General features: G+C 38.3%; 1 protein-coding gene across 1 annotated transcript in view; it reads right to left on the minus strand.

Moving 5' to 3' along the window:
• mcf2l2 (MCF.2 cell line derived transforming sequence-like 2) overlaps positions 1-9557 on the minus strand; it is a 312522-nt gene extending 302965 nt beyond the window's left edge. The window contains exons 1-2 of the mRNA XM_059944935.1: positions 9525-9557; positions 8769-9000 (exon numbers count right to left, since the gene is read on the minus strand). Coding sequence (XP_059800918.1) covers positions 8769-8847 — 79 coding nt within the window. The 5' untranslated portion in view covers positions 8848-9000; positions 9525-9557. The remainder of the gene's footprint in view (positions 1-8768; positions 9001-9524) is intronic.
• Between the last annotated feature and the right edge of the window lie 1483 nt (positions 9558-11040).

Below are 11040 nucleotides of genomic sequence, written 5' to 3' on the forward strand. Positions count from 1 at the left end.
AAAGCCTACACTGAAATCTCCCTACTGCAGCAGTCACAACCATAAACGTAGAACGGCCCAGATGACTGGCACCTCAATTGCAATCTAGATGACTGCAGCAATAAACTTTGATCCACCTGGCTTACTGCAAACTGGAGCTGGAGGTGTTTGCAATAACTTGCAGGTTGCCAAACACAATTAAAAGATACGGATGATGCTCTCAGATTTGAGTGGATTTTAAATTTGCAGCAAAACAAGAAGTGACTGAAGCTAATGGTACATTTTAAGATCCAATCTCTGATACCATCCCGGTGAGACTGTTGAACTTCTTTTTGGCCTTGCATTAGGAACTTCAAATCTTGACTCCTGATATTGGCTTCCTGGTGTTGGTTGCTCTCTACCTACTGAGAACAAATCTACAGAATTCACTGATTTCTTATTGAAAAAGGATATTTTTCTCTGTTCACATCCTGTAAGACAAGCCCCAAAGATTTTAGAGACTGCTCTCTCCCAGCCTGCACTGTTCTTTATTATTCAAATAAGAATGATTTGTAAAATGGCTGCCAGCATCTCCTCCTTTAAATAAGATACTGGTTAGCGTTCAAACTGAACAGACAAGCTTCAGATGAGTCCAGCCAATCGCAATAATGGCCAGTTGAAGAAAGGCATAATTACACAACAGAACAAATTGTACGAGCTGAACATTAATCATGTTAATTACCACAAATTGACATGCTTATTGCATTCATTGGCATGGATTAATCACAAAATGCAATTTTGAATTCAGCTCTCTTCTCATCATCACATTCTGACAATCCTTTCTAGGAATTATGCTGAGAGCTAGATATTAAAACAATGTTTCATTTGCAGTTAGCAGCAGTCCGAGAAAAAGCTAATGCTGAACCGAATAAGCAAGCTCAGAAGACGTAGCTTGAGATCTTTAGTTACGTTTCTGAAAAGATGAGAATTTGACCCAAGTAAGTGCAATTTACTTTAACACAGAATGAACGTCTAACCTTCCTGTGAAAATTATTTTAGACTCGGGTCACATTATTGTAGGTACACCTGCAAAACAATTAGCAAAAGACACTCTCAGCTGGGAGGCAGTCCTTACACTATAAACTGCATTGTCAAAATTTAGTTCAATTAAATCAACTGGAACCAGATTTCAGATTCAAAATTATTGCACATTTAGTACAGCTGAGAACGAATCTCCTGGGATTAAGGGCAAAAAGTTCCTTATGATCATAACATTAAATATGTGTGAGAATTTTGTCCATCAACTGCACTCACCTCCCACACATTAGATTTCAATGAATTCAAATCTCTGTGGCAAGTACAACCAGCTGCTGAAAGTGTTCACCTTGCAGTCAAAGATAACTTTCTTCCCTTTGCACTGTTTCTGATCTGTGTCCCTATACCAGACAGAAAATGAACAGCAGATCCTACATTTCTAATAATTGTTTAACAGTTAAATGAAAAACTGATTTTCCCCAATTCTGAAGATGAAGCGAGGAAATATTTTAAATTTAAGATGTCAGCTGTGTGATGAAACTTAAGAATTGAAATGAACAGTAATTGGGCTTTAGTTTGCAATTTGAACTGTCAAGCTGGTCAGATTTGAAACTTAGATGTTTCTGCCTCCAGTTTAATAGACAATAGGTGCAGAAGTAGACCATTTGGCCCCTCGAGTCTGCACCGCCATTCTGAGATCATGGCTGATCATTCACTAGCAATACCCAGTCCCTGCCTTGTCCCCATATCCCTTGATTCCCCTATCCATCAGATATCTATCCAGCTCCTTCTTGAAAGCATCCAGAGAATTGGCCTCCACCGTCTTCCGAGGCAGTGCATTCCACACCTCCACAACTCTCTGGGAGAAGAAGCTCTTCCTCAACTCTGTTTTAAATAACTGACCTCTTATTCTCAATCCATGCCCTCTGGTACTGGACTCTCCCAACATCTGGAACATATTTTCTGCCTCAATCCTATCAAATCCTTTAATTATCTTAAACGTTTCAATCAGATCCCCTCTCAATCTCCTCAATTCCAGCGTGTACAAGCCCAATCTCTCCAATCTCTCTGCGTAAGACAGCCCTGCCATCCCAGGAATCAACCTAGTGAATCTATGCTGCACTTCCTCAATTGCCAGAATGTCCTTCCTTAAACCTGGAGACCAAAACTGTACACAATATTCCAGGTGTGGTCTCACCAGGGCCCTGTACAAATGCAAAAGAACATCCTTGCTCTTGTATTCAATTCCCCTTGTAACAAAGGCCAACATTCCATTTGCCCTCTTCACTGCCTGTTGCACTTGGTCATTCACCTTCATTGACTGGTGAACTAGGACTCCTAGGTCTCTTTGCATTTCTCCCTTACCTAACTCGACACCGTTCAGACAATACTCTGCCCTCTTGTTCCAGCTTCCAAAATGGATAACTTCTCATTCTTTCGACCCAAGTTGAAGACGCACCATTTCTTGTATTAACTGGTACCTACCAACCCATTCCACCACCCCATCTATATCCTCCCCATTGTTCACCATGCTCCAAATTCTGTTTAGACAATTTCGCTCTGTATATCCATACAAATCCTTATTTTAAAAAGGCAGAAGGCCTCAAACCAACTGCTAGAGAACTCCATTGTTGTACTTACTTCCAGTATCAAAGCAAACTTCATTCCTACTTCCTTTCTCCCTATGTTGCTACACCTCATTTCATTCCATATCCTTCATTTTTGATGCAAGGCTATTACACTACATCTTCTCAAATACCCTTTGAAAGAGCATACTGTCTATACTCATCATCTACATCTTTCTCACTGGTCCTCTGTCACCTCACTTTTAAAAACTACCAAGTTAATTAGGTATAATTTGTCATTAGCAATTCCGTGCTAATCAATCAATCTGCACAGAAAAGTGACTGCCCCCACTTTGTTCCCAGAACTTCTCTTTCACTGAGACTGGTCTCTAACTAATGGGTTTATAGCTAGATAATATTTTGAACAACTTTTCAATCCTCAAACACCACCCCTTAATCTGTCAGCAGACTCCCTGCATTTTTCTCTCTTTATTCAGCAACCCAGGGTACATCCATCTGGATTAGATGCTTTTCCTCATTCAGTTTATTTTTCTAGAATCTTCCACTTATCAGTTTTCAGCCAATCCAGAATCTCAACCTCATTTTCTTTCACTAAAAGAATCCCACTGCTAAAGACCTGCTCACTTATGTAGTCTGATCCCATCAGATTCTCACAGCGTGGCCAACCGGTACTTACCCTGTGCTCATTTTCTCTGATCTGGTTCACTTGCTGATGGTGGTAGTTTGACCCCTTTAAGATCTCCTCACAATCGTAAATCAGGCACATTTAATAGAGTGGCAAGTCATTCACTGCTTCAAGATAATAGAATTCCAACAGGTTGCCACGCTGCCACAACCACATGAAGTAGGGGTATTGTGAATGGCCACAGAGTATGCGACTCCAAAGTTCAACTGGAGTACTTTAAGGATGTGCCACCAAGTGGGAGTTCCTTCAACTATTACCCTTCCACTTTCTGCATTTCTGAAAATCCAGCATCTTGGATGGTAGAAGTGAAACTGAGAAAAGTGAAGGGCTTGTTCTTTGATTGTTCCTTTGCACATGACGCTATGTGGCTCAACAATTTGCGTGTGGTCTCTAATATCTCCTCCTTACTATTGAAGGTGCACCTATGAAAAGCACTGCTCAGAACATGACTCATGCTGTTAGACTCATGGTTTGTGTCATCACACACAGTTATAAAATCTATTTCACTACAGTATTGAAAATGGAAAAAACTAAGACACAAGATATTATCTACAATAGTCATTACTGATAAAATCCTGGGAAACTTGTGCTTGGTGAATAATGCCGACATTTTTCCAATAATTTCAGGGAGGTTTCGTGGCATTTTCTTGATACTCTGCCAATCATTCAAAGCAGGAACAATCACAAAACTGATTTGTGTGAGTTTTCTCACATGCGGGTGAACCATAAAGTCAGACAATAACTGCCTCTAAAGTGTTAACTCTTAGCTCAGGAAAGAGTATTGACCAATTTGTTCTACTATATTACAATAAACAGATGTTGAAGAATAGATTAGTATGGGCAACAGATTCAAGTTATTTGTAGATGGCATCGTTGGTAACCCCATTTTAACATCTTGCCGATCCATGATTGAAATAAACTACAACTGTTTCAGATTGACACAGAGGATAATTATAAAATGGGGCACCACAATTTATAGAGAGATTGTTAAGTTCTTGGTTAGACAGCATGTCAAAAGTTACAGGGACAAGGCAGGATACTGGGGTTCAGAGGGATAATAAATCAGCCATGATGGAATGGAGGAGCAGACTCAATGGGCCAAATGGCATAATTCTGCCCCTAAATCTATATTTTCCAGTAAGAGATTGGCTACCACATCCAGTGTTGTGAGGGAGAGTTGCAGCTATTACAGGATATTCAGCAGGATGGTTAGTTAGCTTTCCAACAGAACTAACAAGTTCTGCTTGTAATAATCACTGATATTGTTTCATTATGATTCAGTATTAACCATTTGTCAGAATTGTAGTTAGAAATTCTTTCCTTTAATGTCAGAGTCAGCCAGGTAGTGAAGGATGTGGTCCCTCTGTGCCCTAGACATCTCACAGCTGCCTGAACTGAGTAACTGATAAAGATACTCACAGTGGGCCCCTAAAGTAAAATTCAAGCATCACCCCCACTTCCCCAACATGAGAAACTAGCTTGAGTTTCAGCAAATAAGGCAGAGTGAAAGCATGCAACAGAGTGAAATCATAGTGATTTGATTCCTATTGCCAATAACTGCGTGGACTAAATAATATGGTGAATGAGGGTGCATATTAATTTCCAAACTTGCCATTCAGGTCAGAGGAATATCCACGTAGCTCCTTAAACTTTATGCTCAAACTATTTAGTATTACATTCAGTGGCCACCTTATTAGATATCTCCTGTACCTAATAAAGTGGCCACTGAGTGTATGTTCATGGTCTTCTGCTGCTGTAGCCCGTCCACTTCAAGGTCCGACGTTGTGCATTCACACTACTGTTGCAATGTATGGTTCATTTGAGTTACTGTCAGCTTGAACCAGTCTGGCCATTCTACTCTGCCTTGTTAATGAGGGATGTCAATCTCACCCACAGAACTATCACTCACTGGATGTTTTTTTGTTTATCGCACATTTCTCTGTAAACTATAGAGACTGCTGTGCAAGAAAATCCTAGGAGAATCAGTAGTTTCTTAGGTACTAAAACCACCACAGTGTTTACTGGGAACAACAACTGAACCTCTTGACCATGTCTGCATGATTTTATGCAGGAGTTGCTGCCACATGATTATTAATTAGGTATTTGCATTAACAATTAGAAGCACAGGTCTACCTGATAAAGTGGTCACTGAGTGCATATTCAGGCTAAGAGCAAATAATAATTCTGGAAAAAGCATCATCCAGTGTTCACTTAAAATCACCAAACTTTAATCTATGTTTTCACCTCCACACAATGCACAGCTTGAATTAATCAAACATGCTCAAGAACCCCTTACTTATCTCATCAAATTTATCACTTTTTTTTAGGTTTCAATTTTAAGGCAAGGTACTTGACAAATTCCTATAACACTTGTAAATAAATTTTAAAATATTTGAACCATTTTTTTCAGGTAAAAAAAAAAGTGCAGTTTAAAAGTGTAAATATAAATCATTTCTACCATGCATGACCAGTTACAACACCAAATAAGTTACCTGCAAAAATATGATTCAATCTTTCAGGCAGATTTTCATGCAGCTCATTTGCTTTTAAAGAACCAGCAATGGCATCTGCAGATTACTGTACTTTGGTACACATACTGTAGACCAACAGTTGTTAGAAACTGGATGGGGACACAAAGCAATACCTATCATTTCAGAATTTCTGGCTCTTTCATACTGAAAGAGCATTATCATTGGATTATATTGAAGTTTCATTTGGAGGAAAATAATTTTGACAGGTTTAAAAAGACAAATCTGTTATTTTGTATAGAAAATGGAAAAATATATGTATCATATGTCTACTTAGCACCTTAGTGTTAGCTTTGATTGCATCATTCAGCATGAAAAGTGCAGTAAAAGCCCTCTTCAACCAGCTGAGAAAGACAGATTTCAAAAATAATAATAAGAGAAATGGTAGTGTTGGTATCTGGCTTTGTGCTAGGGTTGGGTATTTGATAAAATATGCTGTGGCTAATCCAGTGATATACTGTTTTCAAGCATTTCCATTTTATATAAGTTGCTCATTTATTTTGAATCATGATCTTTTCAAAATGCAAATCATCATATTTTTGGGACCGCCCTGTTATCAAAAACTATTGGAGGGGGATACACAATGCCCTACAAGACATCTTTAAATGTGAAATACCCTTAGAGAGTAAGACCATATATTTTAGATATATACCTCAAGAATGGTTGAAAAGAGATAAATATTTAATGAATATACTGTTGGTGGCTGGAAAAAAAAATTACTAGGATATGGTTATCACAGGAGAGCCCAACTTTAAATACATGGATGGAAATTACAATGGACATTTACAAAATGGAGAAGATAACAGCATCTGTTAATCATAAGCTGGAACAATTTGATTCATACTGGGAAAAATGGTTTAACTACATAATGCCTCATAGGCCTGATTTTATTCTCACAAATCAATGAATCTGTTGTAAAAAAAAAAGATCACTCCCTACTTGTACATAGTTCTTTCCTTTTGCTTGTTTTTTTCTTTCCACTCTTTTCTACAAGTGTATACCCCAGATAAATACTTTGTGGAGATTTTGTGATACATATGATTATATATATATGTACAATGTCTGAAATACATCTTATAGAAAAGTTTGTTTTTTTGAACTTCAATAAAAAATTACAAAAAAAAGAAAAATTTTTTGTGTGTAAAAAGAGAAACACCTGCTATGACACGGGTTATCAGAAAGTACATAACAAGTACCAGGTAAAGTGAATAAAAGAGCTGACAAGATCATTTTAGTGATGCTGCCGATTCAGGAATGGGTGTTATTAAGATAACCGTGGAAATTCTCCAGTTCCTCTTCAGAATGATCCATGTTCTTTTCACCTCATACAGAAGAATTTACAATAGTATTGTACACCTTCAGTACTACAATGAACTCCTAGCATAAAATATGCACTTCAGTCTCTGGAGCAAAGCTTGAAACCAAAACCTTCTAGCTCAAGGGTGTGGATTTTAAACACTGCACCTCATGCTGTTGCAGAGGTAGCCAGAGCCTCCTTTTAAAATGCCCTCTCAAACATTTTCTACTAATTATTTACTCCTTGCTACAATCCGAAGAAGATTGTGCCATTTTTCTCTCAGAAACCCAACTGCGAAATGAATAAACAAACAGCAGCAACCTTGCATTATGGACATGCAAAAGTAATTCCTTGTATGATAAACTCTACATTATCTCATTTAAACACCGAATATGCCTCCAGGTCAGTAACATATACAAGTCACCTATATGACTATGGTCTATGGGATGAAATTCCCCAGCTGAGACAGGATTTCATAACTCTGTTTTACTATGGGCAAGCTACTGGATGATTTAATGATCAGTAAACTATTGGAGACCTTTTCAAACAGCACTCTTAACATCCTCAGAAGTTGTCAGCATAATCACAAATTATTAAATCTTAACCATGATCTTCCCACACCATAGACAAAAGGAACAAGGTACAGTTCACAAAAATAATTTCAGCAACAGAAGGAAATTTATGGGAAGGTTGCATTATTGACTACATTTCCTCTGATTGTGTATGAACATATATTGCCTTTTTAATTCATGTTAGTGAACAGAAAAAATATACAAATTGTAACAGGTGCTACTGACCATATTCCAATATTACAACTCAAAGGACAGTGCAATAAGTGACTTATCTCATATGACATCATTTGAATTGCCTGATGAGGTAATTGTCTTCGGATTATTAGCAACCATCTATTGTTCTGTTTCAGGAAACAGGAAAACTAACAACTGAACTAATTAGGTGTTACCTTAATAAATAAAATTAAATGCAAACTTCTTTTTACTCAATTAATATCATTTGAAGGACAAATGAAACTAAACACAAAACAAAATTTCTTTAAAAATTCTTTATGTGCTTGTTCATTATTGAGAAAAAAAACTAGTAACCAGGACATATTTCTCCCTTAAATCCAATAATATAATGAACTACAAAATCAAAGCAAACAAAGATCAGATATCTAATCTCTCATCACATAGATGGTACAACCATGATCTCACTCACAGGCATCAGTGTAACGTTCATCTTTTATCTATTCTGTCCCTGTGGTCCCTCTCGACTAAGTGCAGATTAATAATGAAACCAAAGCAGTTTTCTTTTGTGAATACTGTCCACTAACAACTGGGATTTGTGAACCTAATACCTCAGTCATAAATCTTTACTCTGTTGGAACAAGTTGCTTGAAATGGCAGGAAGTATTTCAATAATTAACCAGAAATTACTAACCAGAACGTTTTTTCCCCTCTGTGATGTTATACCAGATAGACTAATTTTAAAAATTATTCCAACCACATTTACTCGTCTTCCAAATACTTCCCAACGTTCTCCCCGACCATATAATTTCACAAATGTTGCAGAAAAATTATTTTTCAGCCTACATATAGGTTTGAAATACATTTATCTGTGACGCTCCTGTAGACACTTTGCCATAGAGCTGAATACATTTAAACAATTCAATTGTTTCTTACCAACATGAGTGATGACATTGACCAGTCGCTGTGTGAGTTCTTGATGTGACATTTCTTCTTCCCTTAGACAGAGGAGCATCTCAGTCCTCAGGTCCAAATCTACAGCCGCTCCCGTGGAGGCGTCTCAAACACACAAAGCCAAGTGCCACTCCCAGCAGCAATATTCCATTCAAGATACAGGAGCTGATGCAGATATTTCAGACAAGATTATTTCTATATCTTCAATACATTCCTATTTTCAAAGAGAAAAAAAAATATAGGGTTAGGCCAGGAAAACTTAGCATCTAGGTTTTTTTTTCTTGAAATGGGAGGACAAAGCACATGAAATTCTGCATTAAAGCTGCTTGCTGCTCATTTCTACTAATACTGAGTCAGGCTCAAGTAGCAAATCAGTGTGCAGCTACCTGCCTCACGGGAGATGCTGGGTGACAGGACTTCAAATCAAATCCCGGAGCAATGGATTCACCGGACTGGAACTGCAAAAAGCATTTAAAAAGCTATTGGCTTGCAGGTTTAGTTGTGTTCATTTAAACAGTCTGCTTTACAGCTGGATTGGAATTAAATTCTTGTTTACACTGGACTCACTAAAAATAAGCTTTTTAGTCTTAGGTAATCTTCCATCAACTTAACATATTGTTTTCCCTCTGGACTCTCCTTTTTATGATCAACAATTAAACATTTTCTGCTAACAAGTGCTACTTTGCTGCTGCTTTTGTTGAATGCTGAAATAACCAGTATTATTTGGGTATCCCTTACCTGTCAGAGTCCAAGTGGAAGAGCTACGCAAAGCCACAAAAGTCAAGGCCTCCGAGAAGAATAGATGTCGCTGAGGGTTTTCCGACTGTCCCAGAGAAACAGCTGCTACCTGACTCTAATACCCTGGGGCTTTGTTTTTGAAATGACAGCAGAAATCAATGCATCAGTCACTGATGTGCCAATTAGCATACCAGCGTGTGATTTAAATAACAGAAATGCAAACAGATGTTGTAAAGTTGGTCAGGAAGTAGATGCAACTAGCCTACAAAAGTCCTGAGGTTGAGTGGCTCTGAAGGCAAGAAGGATTTATAGTTGAAATCCCTGTGTGAAATGATGCTGACCAAGGGAGGGAGAACAAATCTGTGCTGGAGTGAGCAATTTTAAATCTTTGCTGTTGAAATTCAGACACAGACATTTTAAGCAGTACACAATTGCGTCCTATCTTAAGAGAGATTTCAAAAGGCCATTGTGACCTGATAGCCTGTCTAACATATAATGCATGAAGCAGAATTAGGCTGTTCAGCCCATTGAATGCCCACTGACATTCCATCATGGCTGATTTTTTTTAATCCCTCTCAACCCCATTCTCCTGCCTTCTCCCCATAACCTTTGACATTCTTACTAATTAAGAACTTATAAACATCAGTCTTAAATATGTCTTGGCCTCCACAGCCATCTGTGACAATGAATTCCTCAATCTGGCTGAGGAAATTCTGCCCTGTCTCTGTTCTAAACAGACGTCCTATTTTAGAGGCTGTGCCCTCTGTCAAGACTCCCTAAGTAAAGGAAACATCTTCTCCATATCCACTCCATCTAGACCATTCAATATTCAATAAGTTTCAATGAGATCACCACCACCCCACCATTTTTGTGAACTCCAGCGAGATCAGACCCAGAGCCATCTAACTCTCCTCAAATGTGAATCCTGTCATTCCTGGGGTCATCCTCTTAGACTTCCTCTGGATGCCCTCCCAAGCCAACACATCCTTTCTTAGATAAGGGGTCCAAAATTACCCACAATACTTCGTGCAATCTGACCAATGCCTTATTAAGCCTTAGTAAGACTCCAGTCATGTTTCCAGTCATAATAACAAGACTCTCATGTTCCCATACATGTCAACCACCCAGGCACAGGATACATAGAACATGCACAATGGATATCAACTTACACTCATTGTCAAATTGATGCCTGCTCTGATTAATTCATAGACACCTACAAACTTTCTGAGTGGACCATGCACTAGGAAGCACATCCACTACACCTATGTTATTTAAGAGGGATCCACAACTACCTGCAGGTTCTTTGGGAATGGGTATCATCTGAAAATGTAGACAACAGACCTCCTAACACTAAATCCAAATCACTGATGTTCATATTACCAGAAGAACTAAGCAAACTACCTTGTCAAACCAGAATCCATCTTTCACTGCTATTTAATTTCAACCCTCCTGAAATTCCAAGACACTTAATCTTCCCCCACTGTCTTCTAAATAGTCCTTTCTCACAACCACGCTG

This window comes from Hypanus sabinus, chromosome 2, assembly GCF_030144855.1.
Source record: "Hypanus sabinus isolate sHypSab1 chromosome 2, sHypSab1.hap1, whole genome shotgun sequence".
Classification (NCBI taxonomy): domain Eukaryota; kingdom Metazoa; phylum Chordata; class Chondrichthyes; order Myliobatiformes; family Dasyatidae; genus Hypanus; species Hypanus sabinus.